Source organism: Rhodotorula graminis, assembly GCF_001329695.1.
Source record: "Rhodotorula graminis WP1 unplaced genomic scaffold RHOBAscaffold_7, whole genome shotgun sequence".
NCBI classification, from domain to species: domain Eukaryota; kingdom Fungi; phylum Basidiomycota; class Microbotryomycetes; order Sporidiobolales; family Sporidiobolaceae; genus Rhodotorula; species Rhodotorula graminis.
Window position 1 is genome coordinate 119,485 of NW_017264934.1, and position 13,264 is coordinate 132,748.

The 13,264-nt window shown below is 66.7% G+C and overlaps 6 protein-coding genes across 6 annotated transcripts; 2 read left to right on the forward strand and 4 right to left on the reverse strand.

Moving 5' to 3' along the window:
- Positions 1-99: 99 nt before the first annotated feature.
- Positions 100-1,737, forward strand: RHOBADRAFT_44159 (uncharacterized protein; the record flags this gene model as incomplete). The annotated part of the gene is made up of 2 exons (XM_018414360.1): positions 100-132; positions 202-1,737. The coding sequence occupies 2 exons, from the start codon at positions 100-102 to the stop codon at positions 1,735-1,737; spliced, it is 1,569 nt and encodes a 522-aa protein (XP_018270694.1).
- A 349-nt stretch (positions 1,738-2,086) lies between these two features.
- On the reverse strand, positions 2,087-3,318 carry RHOBADRAFT_44160 (uncharacterized protein; the record flags this gene model as incomplete). Its single annotated transcript, XM_018414361.1, has 7 exons — positions 2,087-2,320; positions 2,398-2,470; positions 2,546-2,734; positions 2,793-2,880; positions 2,945-2,974; positions 3,034-3,155; positions 3,311-3,318. The coding sequence occupies 7 exons, from the start codon at positions 3,316-3,318 to the stop codon at positions 2,087-2,089; spliced, it is 744 nt and encodes a 247-aa protein (XP_018270695.1).
- Positions 3,319-3,984: 666 nt separating this feature from the next.
- On the reverse strand, positions 3,985-6,029 carry RHOBADRAFT_15178 (glycosyltransferase family 90 protein; the record flags this gene model as incomplete). Its single annotated transcript, XM_018412242.1, has 6 exons — positions 3,985-4,070; positions 4,147-4,316; positions 4,400-4,533; positions 4,619-5,060; positions 5,418-5,684; positions 5,761-6,029. The coding sequence occupies 6 exons, from the start codon at positions 6,027-6,029 to the stop codon at positions 3,985-3,987; spliced, it is 1,368 nt and encodes a 455-aa protein (XP_018270696.1).
- An 898-nt stretch (positions 6,030-6,927) lies between these two features.
- Positions 6,928-8,257, reverse strand: RHOBADRAFT_53609 (uncharacterized protein; the record flags this gene model as incomplete). The annotated part of the gene is made up of 5 exons (XM_018416916.1): positions 6,928-7,382; positions 7,445-7,617; positions 7,690-7,799; positions 7,865-8,059; positions 8,149-8,257. The coding sequence occupies 5 exons, from the start codon at positions 8,255-8,257 to the stop codon at positions 7,247-7,249; spliced, it is 723 nt and encodes a 240-aa protein (XP_018270697.1). The 3' UTR covers positions 6,928-7,246.
- Positions 8,258-8,752: 495 nt separating this feature from the next.
- Positions 8,753-9,160, forward strand: RHOBADRAFT_44163 (glycoside hydrolase family 16 protein; the record flags this gene model as incomplete). Its single annotated transcript, XM_018414362.1, has 3 exons — positions 8,753-8,847; positions 8,917-9,065; positions 9,147-9,160. 3 exons carry the CDS (start codon positions 8,753-8,755, stop codon positions 9,158-9,160), a joined length of 258 nt encoding a protein of 85 aa, XP_018270698.1.
- Positions 9,161-9,659: 499 nt separating this feature from the next.
- Positions 9,660-11,708, reverse strand: RHOBADRAFT_48487 (uncharacterized protein; the record flags this gene model as incomplete). The annotated part of the gene is made up of 7 exons (XM_018415144.1): positions 9,660-10,041; positions 10,147-10,545; positions 10,616-10,816; positions 10,885-10,986; positions 11,068-11,315; positions 11,406-11,533; positions 11,604-11,708. 7 exons carry the CDS (start codon positions 11,706-11,708, stop codon positions 9,848-9,850), a joined length of 1,377 nt encoding a protein of 458 aa, XP_018270699.1. The 3' UTR covers positions 9,660-9,847.
- Positions 11,709-13,264: the final 1,556 nt, after the last annotated feature.

A 13,264-nucleotide genomic window follows, 5' to 3' on the forward strand; every position in this document is an offset into this window, starting at 1 on the left:
CTGTGGAGGTCGTGGAGGCCTTGGCCAGCTGGTGGAGGAGGAGCTTTCGAGGCTGCAGGAGCGTCGAGCTCTCTTCCCTCTCTACAGCATCCTGAGACGATGACGACGACTAGCCCCGCAACGAGCCTCAAGGTGCGTTCCCTTTCCCCCGAGTCACTCTTCCGGCCCGACCTGACGCTCTTCCGCCGGTTCTCCCTGCAGCGCATCTTCCCTCGAGCGCCATCCCGGTCGACGTCCAAGCCCCTCTCGATCATCGACAGCGTGTGCTCCGCCTTCTTCTCGTTCGCCGCCGTCAAGCTGTACCCGGCCGTCGTCGACCAGCCCGACCCGTTCAAGCCCGCCCTCGTCGAGGCGTCCCTCGGGCACGTCCTCTCGGCCTATCCTCACTGGGCCGGCCGCCTTCGACTGGCCAAGCCGGACGACCCAGGCCGCCCGTACCAGAAGCGGTTCGGCCGCATCTTCGTCGAGTACGGCTCGCCGAGCGACCCGGGCGTCCTCCTCGCGTTCGCCGAGCGCGACACGCCTCTCGCGCCCCTCATTCCGCCTCTCGTCGAGGGCGAGACGGTCGACGCTGCGTCGCTCGAGCGCGCCGGCGTCTACCCCGAGCTGTCGAGCGTCGTCACCTTGCGCCCGAGCCCGACCGACGGGGCCGCGCTCGCGGTCCAGGTCCTGCGCTTCTCGTGCGGCGGCGTCGCTGTCGGCTTCCGAGTGTCGCACTCGCTCGCCGACGCCGGCACGCTCAACCGGTTCGTCGCCGACTGGGCCGACGTCCACCGGGTGGCGCTCGCTTCGCCCGGCTCGCTCGACGGCGTCCCCCTGCCGCACCGCCCGTTCGAGCCCGAGCTCCTCGACGAGCACGCGATGGGCGACCTCGACGCCGACGAGCTCGACGAGGCGACCGAGCGCGAGTACGCCAAACTGCCCCGCACGGCCCTCGACCTGTGGGCACCTCGACCTGGATCCGCGCCTCATCCCGAGGGCATGGCCCTCACGTCGGGTCCCGACCCGTCCATCGACGCTGTCGACGCCGCCCTCGGTCGCCCTCGAGGCTCGCCGCTGCCCTGGTCGACCTGGCACCTCGACGAGCCCGTCTCGCTCCGCTCCCTGTACCTCGCCCCGCCGACCCTCGAGCGCATCTGGGCCGCCGCAGGAGGCCGAGAAGGTGGCGTGAGCGCACACGACGCGCTCGTCGGGCACTTCTGGCGGCTGAGCGTGCGAGCTCGCGACCTCACCGCCGGGACCGAGGCCCGCATCACGCCCGCCGTGGGCCTGCGCGCCCGCCTCGACCCGCCGCTCTCGCCCGACGCCCTCGGCTCCAACTTTGTTCTCCTCGCGTCCTCGTCGACGAGCGACAAGGTCGCAGGCGCGGGCGGCGAGGCGGTCGCAGCGCGCGCCATCCGCTCGACGATCGACTCGGCGAGCCCGGCGGCGCTCGGCGCCCTCCTGTCGCACGAGGCGCACGCCCTCGACCCAGTGAGGGTGCAGCCGTACTTCTGCGGCGAGGAGCACACCTCGATGTCGTCGTGGATCGGCGCCGGCGCCTACGGCGCCGACTTTGGTTCGGGCGCGCCGACGTACGCCGAGGGCGTCCTGCCGAGCGTCGACGGCATGCTCTTGTTCGAGGACGTGCCGGGCGAGGGGAGGAAGTGGATAGAGCGTGGAGCGCGGGTCAAGCTCGCGCTGCGGAACGAGGTCATGGACAAGGTGCTCTCGGATCCCGAGCTTCTCTCTTTGTAGCACAGCAGTCGAGCCGGCGTCTTGTATAGAACGAGTTGCAGCGATTATAGTTCTGTGCATGCCGTCCACCTAGAGCGAGAGCTCGAGCGAGGCGAGTCCGAGTGGCTCAAACGAGCAACCTTCTCAAGTTGGACCGGTCCGAGCGACGTTCAGCGTCGACAACGTCGAGAACCGTCTAGCGCTGTGCAGCTTCCTGCTCTCTTTCGCGCTCTCACGCTCTCAGCCCAGGCTCGTGGCCTCAGAGTACGGCAGCAGAGAGCAAAGGCGAGTTCCAGAAGATCCACTCGTCGCGCTCGTCGCACAGTCTCATCTCGTCCTCGTCGTCCGCCGAGTGTGGACCAGCACGTCCTCATGCGTACGAGTCGCCGTCGTAGCCTCCTCGACCGCCTCCGCGACCGCCCATCAGGCCCTGCGAGTCGTCGTAGCCGTCGCCGCCGTACCCCTTGCCCGCGCCGTTGCCGCCGCCCTGCTGCGAATTGAGGCCTCCTGCGGCGTGTACCATCTTGCGGTTGTCGAAATAGTCGACGGCCTCCTGCACGACGTTCTCGTTAAGCGCGCCCGCCACGATGAGGGCGAGAAGAGCCTGCTCGGGAAGAGAGAGCGTGAGCGGCGCGACCTGAAGGGCCGGCACCGGGTACCGAGATAGAGAGGGGGACGCACGAATGCGTAGCCGAGAACGAACGACCAGTCAGGGTCGCACTCGGCCTTGCTCGTTGCAGGCGTCCAGGTGATGCTGCGGGCGAGCGCACGGACCCGGTCAGGCTCGATCGTGACAGACTCGTCGACGAACGAAGAGGGCGGAACGCACCAGTAGTCGCCCTCGCTGTCGCTCAAGACACCCCACAGCATGTAGATGTAGCTGCCCATGGCCACGGTTGCGGCCGCGCCGGTGCCCATGAGGACAAGCCGCGGCCAGTGCCCGATCGGGTGCTCCTGCTTGAGCTCATGGGCCGACGAGCCGGACTTGCGCTCGTGATAATTGTCGTACTTTTGAAGCCTGAAGGCGAGAGGCAGGTCAGGGCGCGTTCAAGGGGAAAAGGCTCGAGGAGACGCACAGGACGAAGCACGCGACGCAGGCGATGCCGTAGAGCGCGCAGCAAACGGCGCCGACGATGGCCGGGCCCATGAGGTACCGCGGCAGCACTGCGAGGCAGTATAAAGGTGAGCGTCGTCGCAGGAAAGGAGGGACAGAGAGCGCGAGCCGCACGGTCCTTGCTCTGAGCCTGGCCCCACGACGCTGCACGGGACAACGGCGTCAGTCTCGGAGCAGGGCAGGGCAAGTGAGAGAGGACGCACCGGCTCCCGCTAGCCCACCAGCAAACACGGCTGTGAAGGAGGGCAGCAGCGTCCGCTGAATGTCGCCGGAGTGTCGAGCAATGTTGGCGCTGTGGATGCCCTTGTAGGCGTCGCTCGTGAACCTGCTCGTCACGAGGTCGAGGTGCGGAAGAAAGGGTGCGAGTTGCGTCCGCAGTCGATGCAGCGGGTCGGCGAGGTGGTCGAGAAGGCGAAAAGGCGAGGGAGAAGCAGGTCAGCCACGGCTCAGGTTGGAGAGGATGTGGACATGGCGACGCACGAGAACATTGTGGTGGTCGACGAGGCAGAGTCACTGGGCGAAGCGTCGAGAGCAAAGAGGCGAAAAGCGCGAGGAGGACGAAGCGGAATGTGCGCGGACAAGCCGGCGAGGCGGACAGGAGCAAGTCCGCGCGCACGCCCCCTGGAACGTCTCCTGGCCGAGACCGAAAGAGACTCGATCGACCGCAAGCTGCGCGGCCTGTAGCCGGGAGAGACGAGCGCGTCAGGAAGAGGAGGAGGAGGAGGAGGACGAGGAAGAAGAAGAGACGCACCTCGTTCAGCGCAAACAGCAAGCTTGACCGCCCTCGACGAAGCGCTCGACGACGCACACTGTCCAAGGCGGAGCGCGAGCAGCCGAGAAGGACCTCGAGGCGGTCGAGCCTCTCGCCGAGACGACGGTCGAGAGGAAAATCGCGATGCAGGACAGAGTACTCTAGGGGCGGGGGTATACACAGCGAGATCGTCGAGAATGGATGGAAGACAAGAGGATGATGTCGAGGCAGAGGTGCGGGAGGATGCGGCGAGTCGTGTGAGGGCGTGAGGGAGATGAGGTCGAGGGAGGAAGAGGGATCGGCAAAGTGTCTCTTGAGGGTCGACAGGTGAAGGAGGTCGACGACGCGCAGTGCGCAGCACGAGGAGGGCGGGTCGACGAGGCGAAAGGGAAGAGAGCGCCGCTCAGTCGATCCAGAACTCAAAGTCGAGCGAGCCCGGCTCGTCGTCGTTGCGGTGCAGGAGGCGGGCCCACTCGAGCGAGAGGCGGACTGTGGGCGCACGATGACGAGTCAGGTGTCAGGGTACGGCGAGGAAGGAGAAAGATAGAGATAGAGAGGGACGCACACATGTACGCGGCCATGTCCTGCTTGCGCCAGTGGTCGCGCGCCCAGTGCTTGCCCGCCGTGCCGATCTTCTTTGCGAGCTCGTCGTGGGCGCCCTTGCCGTCAGGCGTACCGCGGAAGAACGTCATGATGTCGTACAGGTCCGAATAGTCGACCTTGACGGGCACGTAGCTGCGCGAGAGGGCGAGGGAGAGGGTGAGCGAGCGCTCGACGACAGGGCGAGGAAGCGCGAGAAGAGGAAAGAGCGGACGCACTGGAGCCACGGCTGGATGCGGTCGCCGTACCATTCGGGGAACAGGGTCGACTTGAGGACGCACGCCTTCATCGACATGAGGCGGTGGAACCGGCCCGACCAGCCGTTGCCGTCGACGTCCATGACGTACTTGTACTGCGCGAGGTCGACGTCGTCAGGCTCCCGAGCTCGTCGACGAGGGAGAGAGAGGGAGAGGGAGAGGGCGAGAGAGGGGGCGCACCTGGTACGCGTCGCTCAGGCCCATCGTCTCCTTGAAGTCGATCAGGTCGGCCATGACCTTGCACGTCGGCTCGTCGCACTGGACCGGCCCGCCGGCGAACGACACGTCCATGTAGGCGCGGTTGAGGCCGTTGACGAGGTAGTTGGTCTCCTGGACGGCGCCGTCGCCCTCGGCCCACAGGACGTCCTCCTTGCCGTCCTTCTCGTTGGCCTTGAAGTGGAGCCGCGCTCGCTGCGAATTCTTCCAGTCGTTGCCGACGTAGAAGTCGATGCCGGTCGTCGAGCCGCGCCACATGAGCTTGTCGTTCGACTTCTTGTCCCAGTCGGGGTCGTAGCCGATGTACGAGTCCGAGTACTGCTCGAGCGGCGTGACGAGGATGTCCGAGTGCACGTTGGTCTTGGCGAACGTGAACAGGGGCACGAGAGGACCCGGGTCGGTGCCGCTAACCGACGTAAAGCCGTGCAAGTTCATCGTCTCGGGATGCTGGCACACGTCGAGCGCCGACTGGTAGTCGGCGATGTACGACCTCGTGCCGGACTCGGCCTTGCTCGACGCCGCGTACGCCTGCTTGAAGCGCTCGATGATGGCGGGCTTGGGCACGTCGCCGTCCTCCTCGTAGACCTCGTCGAGGATCGACTGCTCGAGCTTGCGCAACGGCGACGCCGGCGGGCAGCCGATCGCCCAGTTCGACAGATTCGGGTCCGAGTCGTGCGTGTAGTCGGACGGGCCCCACGCTGTGTGCGGGAGGATCGAGTCAGTCGAGGGCGCGAGAGGGGAAGGAGGAAGGGAGGACGAGGACGCACATTCTCCAAGCTGGGCGAGCTCGACCATGCGGTCGCGATGATAATAGTCGAGCTGGCACGCCGGCTGATCGTGACGGGTAAAGGTGAGGTTGACGTCGGGGACGTAGTCGGAGAAGCGGCGGATGAGGTCGCCCAGGTCCTTGGCGCGACGAAGGAACGCCTGCTCGCCAACCTCGGCCACCTTGCCGTCGGTGACCTGGATCGTGAACGTCTCGTCGCGCTCCTGCATGACGCGAACGCGGTGCGCGAGGTCCTGCGGCTCACTGCGGGAGGAGGGAGGGTTAGCTCGAGGCCGACGAGTCGGGCTCGGGCGAGGAGGAGAGGGAGAGCGGGACGCACAGTGCCCAGAACGGCTCGAGGTCGCGGTGGATCTGGTCGTACTCGTCGACGAGGATGACGCGGTTGGCCTTGGCGTAGGCCCACCACTTGTCGAACCCGCGCGGCGGGTTGCGCTTGTACCGCCGGCGGTACTCGTGCACGGCGTCCTTGAGCGTCTTGCTCTGCTTGTGCACCTTGCGGTTCCAGTCCTGCTCGGCGCGCTTGATGAGGGTAAAGATCGGGTGCGGCTTGGGCGGCTCGGCGAACGTCGACAGGGGCGCGACGACCATGTGGCCGTTCGGGTCGAGGCGGTGCGGCGTCTCGAGGTCCTCGTCGGGGAGGCCCATGTCCTCGTCCTCGATCGGCGGTGGAGGCGGCGGCACGTAGCGCAGGTCGTTGCGGCCGTCGTCCCAGTTGATGTAGTCGAGGAACCCTTGCAGCCGCTCGGGGAGCTCGTCGGGGAGGGGCACGCCGGCCTTGCTCAGGGCGCCGTGCGTGCGCGCGCGGTTGTCGTCGGGGAGGACGAGGAGGACGACGAGCGCGGCGAACAGGAGCGTGCCAACGACTCGGGGCCGCTTCCACAGGGCGACGCCGCCGCCGCCGCCGCCGCCGCCTCCCGCGCCGCCGCCTGGTCGCCTCGGGTGTCGCCCGGTCGAGCCGATCATGGGCGTGTCGGGCTCGACATAGTGCGGGAGCGACGACGACGAAGAGGAAGAGGGGCCCATCGTGGACGTGCGCTTGCCGGGACGACGACGAGAGCTCGTGGCCAAGTCGAACGCGTCGTTCTCCTGGGACGGCGACGCCGAGTGGGCCGACGAGAACGAGGGCGAGGCGGGTCGCGAGCTGGCCGAGGCGGTCGGTGCGCCTGGTGCTGGTGCTGCTGCTGCTCCTGGCGAGGCGGACGAGGACGAGGCGAGGGCGAACGGGCTCGCTGGCTGCTGGGAAGGGTGGTGGTGCGACGACGCGGAGGTGCCCGAGGGAGGGTACAGCGGGGACGTGGGCCGCGAGTGCGCCGTGGGCAGGATCGAAGCCAGCTTGGGCAGACGCCGGGGCGGTGGGCGTGGGCGGAGGGGAGGGACGAGGAGCGGCGAGGGAAGTCCATCTCAGGCGGTCGAGACGCGCTCGACGCGCGTGCTCGAGAACTCGTCTCGCCTTTTCGCCGCGCGCTCTCTCTCTCTCGCAGTACAGGGCGAGTCACTGTTGAAGGTACAAGGCACTACGCAAGGAGATGAGGGAGACGAGGTCGCCGGCCGGCGCAGAGAGTGGGAGAGAGAGGGCACATAAACCAAGGTTGGACAGCTCGTTGAGGAGGAGGAGGAGGAGAGAGGGGTATCGCAAAGGTGCAGGGAGCAGGTCGGGCCGCGTTGAAGGCCAGGGACCGCTCGAGGTATCGAGGAAAGGGGGAGGAAGGGATGCGGGCGAGTGGTGCGAGGGATGCGGGTCAAAGTTGCGAGGTGTGCTGGCGAGAGGGCGACGCTCGGTTGACGAGCATGGCGGCTGACGAGCATCATCGCTGGTGGGAGCGGATGAGCGACATGAACTCGGCGCGTGTCTTGTCGCTGCGGCGGAACGCGCCGAGCATGGACGACGTGATCGTTGACGCGCCGGGCTTCTGCACGCCCCGCATCGTCATGCACTGGTGCCTGTGAGTGCGCAGAAGAGTCAGTCGTCGCTCGCTGTACAGGCGAGGCGGCAGGGAGCTCACGTCGCCTCGATCACGACGGCGACGCCCATGGGCCGGATCGCCTCGTCGATGGCGGTCGCGATCTGCTTCGTGAGGCGCTCCTGCACCTGCAGTCGTCGCGAGAACGTCTCGGCGATGCGCGCCAGTTTGGACAGGCCGAGGACGAACTTGTTCGGGATGTAGCCGATCGAGACCTGCACGAGGGAGGGGCGTCAGGGTCGGGTCGGGGCTCGGCGAGGGCAGGAGAGGACGACGAGGGGACGCACCTTGCCGTGGAAGGGGACCATGTGGTGCTCGCACAGGGAGAAGATGTCGATGTCGCGCACGATGACCATCTCCTCGTGGTCCTCGGCAAAGATGGCGTTGCCAATCACGTCTGCAAGAGAGTGCTCGGTGTCAGGACTGTGCGTGATTCTCGAGAGACAGAGAGGAGGGACGCACCGGGCAAGCGCTCCTCGTAGCCCTTGGTCATCCACAGGAGCGCCTTGGCGTACCGCTCGGGCGTCTTGATCAAGCCGTCGCGCTCCGGGTCCTCGCCGATGCACTCGAGGACCGTCTTGACGGCGTCGGCGAGCTTCTTCTCGCGGGCGAGCTTCTCGTCGGCGGTCGACTCGAGGCGGGCGAGCGTGCCCTTGCCTGCGCGGACAGAGTCAAAGAGGTCAGCGGCGGAGTACGGGAGGGACGAGAGGAGGGGGAAGGGACGAGAGGAGGAGAGTGGAGCGCACCTGGCCAGCCGAGACCGTGCTTGTCCGGGATTGGGCTGCCGACTCGCGAGCCGACGAACGGCTCAAAGTGGCCGCCCTGGGAGGACGACGAGAAGGAGCCGGCGGCCATGGCGCGTTGGCGCTCGAGGGCGAGCTCGCGAAAGTTGTGGAGCTCTTGTGCGTCCTCTCGGGCCTCGGTGCGCTTGGCGTCGGCGTACTGGCGCTCGTGGTGGAGCGAGTCCGGGTCCGACTCGGCGGGGAGCGATGAGGATTCGAGTTGGGCGGGCGAGAACGACACCTCGGCGGCGAGGGGCGACGGCTGGTGGATGCGAGTGGGCGCAGCAGTGCGATCGGGAGACTCGGCCATGGCTGGACTGGCTCGAGGCGGTAGCGAGAGAGGGACGAGGACGAGACCGCTTTCGCCAACTTGCCTCGTCGCCCTCTCGTCCTCCTCGCCAGCACACTGCAGGCGAGGCTGCGGCCAGGATGACAGGCCTGGAGGGAGTAGCTGCAATGCACTCGAGTCGAGCCCGCCTCGCCCCTTGATCGCGCTCACGCGTTCCACTCGCCTCTCCTCTCTCCCTTCGTCGTCCGGCCACCTCGCGTCCACCTGTTCCCGCCCAGCATGCGGCACGGCGCAGTCGCCCTCTCCAGCCTCGCAGCCGCCGGCGTGGCGGCAGCCCCGCTCGCGATCGACCTCATCTCGACCCTCGCCAACCTGTTTTCCCCTCTTCTCGCCCGCTCCTCCCTTTCTCCCTCTCTCGCGCTCTCTCTCGCCCCCCTTTGCAGCACCTGCGGCGACTGGGCGGGACCGACCGCGACCTGCGCCAACGTTGGCAGCTCGGGCTCGGCTGCCGCCGACTACCCGACTTGCGCCGACGCCGTGCGCGACCCTGCAGCGTTCGTCGAGGCGTACTTCGAGATCAACTACCTCAAGGGTGCGTCGACCTCTCTCTCTCTCTCTCTGCTCGGTCGAGCGGCCGAACGCGAGCCTGACGAGCGTCGTTTCCCGCTCGCAGTGTACTCGGTCTGACGAGGCGAGTGGGCGAGGAGGCGGTCGTAGCGCGCCTCGAGGCTTTAGCGCGTCGAGCGTGTACTGCATCGTATTGCGTTCTTGCTATCTGCAGCGTCGAGAGTGGCCGTGCTCTGTCGCGCGAGCCGGAAAAGCGAAAGTGGCTGCCGGCCTTCCGAGCCAACCGCTCGCCTCTCTGAGTCTCTGCACGCCTCGGGTAGTCCCAGCTTCCGTGAGGCTCTCTCGTATGCGAAGGCTGGAGCGCAGGGCGAGGCCGCACGCGATGAGGAAGGCCGAGCCGAGGCAGCCGCTGTACTTCTTCTCCACGAGGCGAGGGCGCTCCAGCAGTACAGGCAGAGGCCCAGTGATGGCCGCTTTGTGTACTCGAAGCGTCGCCCGAAGAGAGAGAACCTAGCACGAGAGCTCGACCGAATGCTTGACAGAAGCTGAAGAGAGGCCCGAGCGGCAGGAGAAGGAGCAGACGAGGAAGGCTCTCGAGCTCACCGAGGCGCACAGACAGAGGGGGATGATCTCGAGGTACATTGCGAGTTTTAGAGAGTGTGGGTGGGTCTAAAAGAGCGAACAGGACAAAGAGGGGAACGAGGCACAGAACTGCAGGCAAGAACAACACAAAACGACCTTCGCAACTCGGCCTCGCACCGAGTCGCCGGCGCGCACGACACCGCGCCCGTCGAGCTCAGGACAAGCTCAGACGCGGATGGCGGCCTCGACCTGGCTGTCCTCGATCTTGTCGGTCGAATCGACCTTCTCGAGGTTGTTGCCGGCGTACTCCTGCTGGAGAGCGAGGTTCTGGGCGACGGTGGCGGCCATGCGGCGAGTGTAGAAGAACATGCCGGCGCCGTACATGATGGGGACGCAGAAGCCGGCAAAGGCGATCATGTCTGCGAGGGGCAGGAAGAGAGAGAGAGGGTCAGTGCGAGAGCTCCTTGGGAAGGTCTTCGGCGAGCGACGAAAGGTCGTCGGCGAGCGGCGAGAGGGGGACGCACAAGAGATGTTGGTGTTCTTGGCGTCGGCGAGCGCGCCCTGCATCGGCGGGAACGCGGCGCCGCCGGCGACGCCCATGCAGAGGAGACCGGCTCCACGCTTCGAGAGGCGACCGAGGTTGGACGTGGCGAGCGAGAAGGTGGTCGGGTAGATGACCGACTCGCCGATGAAGATCATGAAGACGCCGGCCGTCATGGCGTGCCCCTCAGTCGAGGCGATGACGATGGCGCCGACCGAGCAGAGCGTGGCGAACGCCGACAGGACGAGGGACGGGTTGAAGAAGTGGAGGAGGGGCGTGGCGGCGAAGCGGGAGACCATGAATGCGACCTGGGCGTAGGTGAGCATCTCGGCGGCCTGCGACGAGGTCATGGCGTGGTGCTTCGACTCCTTGAAGAGGTTGACTGGAAGAGAGAAGGTCGTCAGGTTCTGCTCGCCGAGGTACTCGTCGAGAGAGCGAGAAGAGGGACTCACCGACGAAGGTGGCAGTCGTGACCTGGGCGCCAACGTAGCAGAACTGCGAGACGAAGCCGAAGATGGTGTGCTTGCGCTGCCAGAGCGGGCGAGTGTCGGCGATACCGGCGGCCTCCTGCTCGTCCTCGAGGTTCTCCTCGGTGATCTCGGGGAGCTTGGCGAACAAGAAGAGGACGGCGACGGCGGCACCGAGGCAGGCGACTGCGAGAGAGAAAGGAGAGGTGAGCGAGAGGTTCGAGCGCCGTCGAAGGGAGAAGGCGAGGACGCACCGGCGAGGTAGACATACTGGACCGAGGTGAGCGAGTCGGCCTCCTTCTCGGTCAGGAACGTCTTGGAGGCGATGAGCGGGCCGAGGAAGGCGGCAAGACCGTCTGCAGGAGGAGGAAAGTCAGTTTGAGAAGGTCGACTCGAGGGTCGGGATCCGACTGGAGGGTCGGGAGGAGGGGACGCACTGAACGACTGGGCAAAGTTGAGGCGGAAGGCGGCGCGCTCAGGAGTGCCGAGGACGGTGATGTACGAGTTGGCGACCGTCTCGAGGGTGGCGAGGCCGCACGCGATGATGAAGGCAGAACCGACAAATCCGCCATAAGCCTCGTAGTGTGCCGACGGCCAGAAGGCCAGGGCGCCGCAGCAGTACAGGCAGAGCCCAAGAATCACGGCCTTGCGATAGCCGAAGCGCGACGCGAAGAGGGAGGCCGGGCTGCGAGAGGTGGTGGGCCAAAAGTTAGCGTCCTGGTTCGTCGAGACGCAGCTCGTACTTGTCGTACGAACGGTGAGAGAGAGGACGCACATCGAGAAGACAAGGTAGGCGCCGAAGTAGGCGACCTGGAGCATGGTCGACTGGAGCTTGGTGATGCCGAAGCTCTTCTGTACCTTGGAGTTGAGGACGTCGATGAGACCGTACGAGATGCCCCACAGCTGCAGGAGAGGCGAGAGGCATGAGTGGGCGAGAAACGGGCGATAGAGAGGGAGAGAGAGAGGGACGCACGAAGAAGAGCGAGGTAATGAGGGCGAAGGCGAAGTACTCCTGCTTCTTGGACAGGGGAGGACCCGCCGCCTTGACACCAGTAGCTGCTGCTGCGCCGCCGGCCATTGTGTCGAAAGAGAGTGGTGGTGGTGGGCGGGGAAGGGAGAGAGAGCCGGTGAAGGACGAGGAGCGAGAGAGGCGGCTCGAGGGAGGGAGGACTTGGGGAAGGACCGGGGGAGAGAGTGGAGAAAGCTGGAGTGGTGGAGAGGAAGCTGAGAAGAGAGGAGCGACGAGGAGCTTTGTACTCGAGCGAGAGGGAGAGCCGCCCACCTCGAGCCCCCAACAGTCGATCTGCTGGGGCCTCGTCTGGCCCCGATTCGTCTCCAGTTTCGACGCCACCCCACCGACAAGGTTGGGCGAGTCTGCCACGCTAGCCCCACCCGAGCGCGAGAAGGGGGAGAAGCTCGCGAGGGGGAGAGATCTGGTCCCGCCTGGCCCGAAGGGTCCGCGCGCGCGCGCGCGACCGCCCACGGAGGATTGTCCCCTCCAAGCCCGATCGGCCGACGGGCGAGCGGAAACGAGGAGAAAGCGATCTCGTAGCGAAAAGCGCAAGCGAAAGATGCCGCGCGAGCGACAGAGCTGCACGCCGCACGCCGGACAGCTCGAGCTCGAGCTTCGCGTACGCACGGACGCTCGTAGCTCGAACTGCGCTCGTTGCGCACGTCGTCGTCGCTGCCGTCGCAGCATCGCTCGCCTCGGGGGCGTGGGGCGCTGCAGCTTGCTCGGTGCTCCACGCACGCGCCCCCAACCGAGCCCAGCGGTTATCTGCGGGGCGAGATGACCTCGTCCTGCGCCTTGTCGATGCGAGATGCGGCGGGCAGGGTGGGCGAAACTGTCCGCGCCCGGCGGAGGCTGATCGAAAACTTGGGGCGCGCACCGGAGCCGCGCTTGATCGGGTCGTCGTCCGGGGCGAGAAGGCTTGACATCGATGGAGCCGAGCGGATCCGGATGAACGAATGTCCAGCCAAGACGCAGCTCGAGAGCGGCGGCGGCGCGTGCGAGCGCAATCCACTCAGAGCTGCAGCCGGACGTGCGCGCCCCTTCGACGCTGCTGCACAGAGGCTCGGCCGCGACAAGTCGTCCCGATGGCACGCGCTCGTCGAACCGGCGGGTTCCTTCGCAGGAGACGGCGTGGCCCTTGGTCGGCGACTCGGTGCGAGATGCATCGCCGTTCAAGTTGTGGCTGCGTCGCCGTGCAGAATCGCGCGAGAAGAGCTCGTGGCTGCGGCCGGTCGCACTTGCGCGACGCTTCGGCCGCCACCGTCGGGCGAGAACGGCCCGCGGACAGCTCCAGCTCGTGGCTAGACTGCGCATTGACGCACCTCTGTCGGCGTCGTCGAGGGCGCAGCAAGTGCGCACGAGCTCGACAGAGAGGGAGGACAACGAGGGAGAGCAGAGTGCACCTTCGGCGTCGCCGGTACAACCTCCGCACCTGTCAGCGACGCCGGCTGAAAGCGAGCGTCGGACGTCGGGCTCCGTCAGCTTTCCGCCGAGCTGGACGGAGCTCTGCAGCGCGCCCCGCACGCTTTGTGTGGCTCTCGTTGCAGCCAGTCGCTCACAGGGCCCGCACGCTCGCGCGCACGGACCTTCGAACGTAGTCGGGAAGCCGCCGGCGGCGGTCG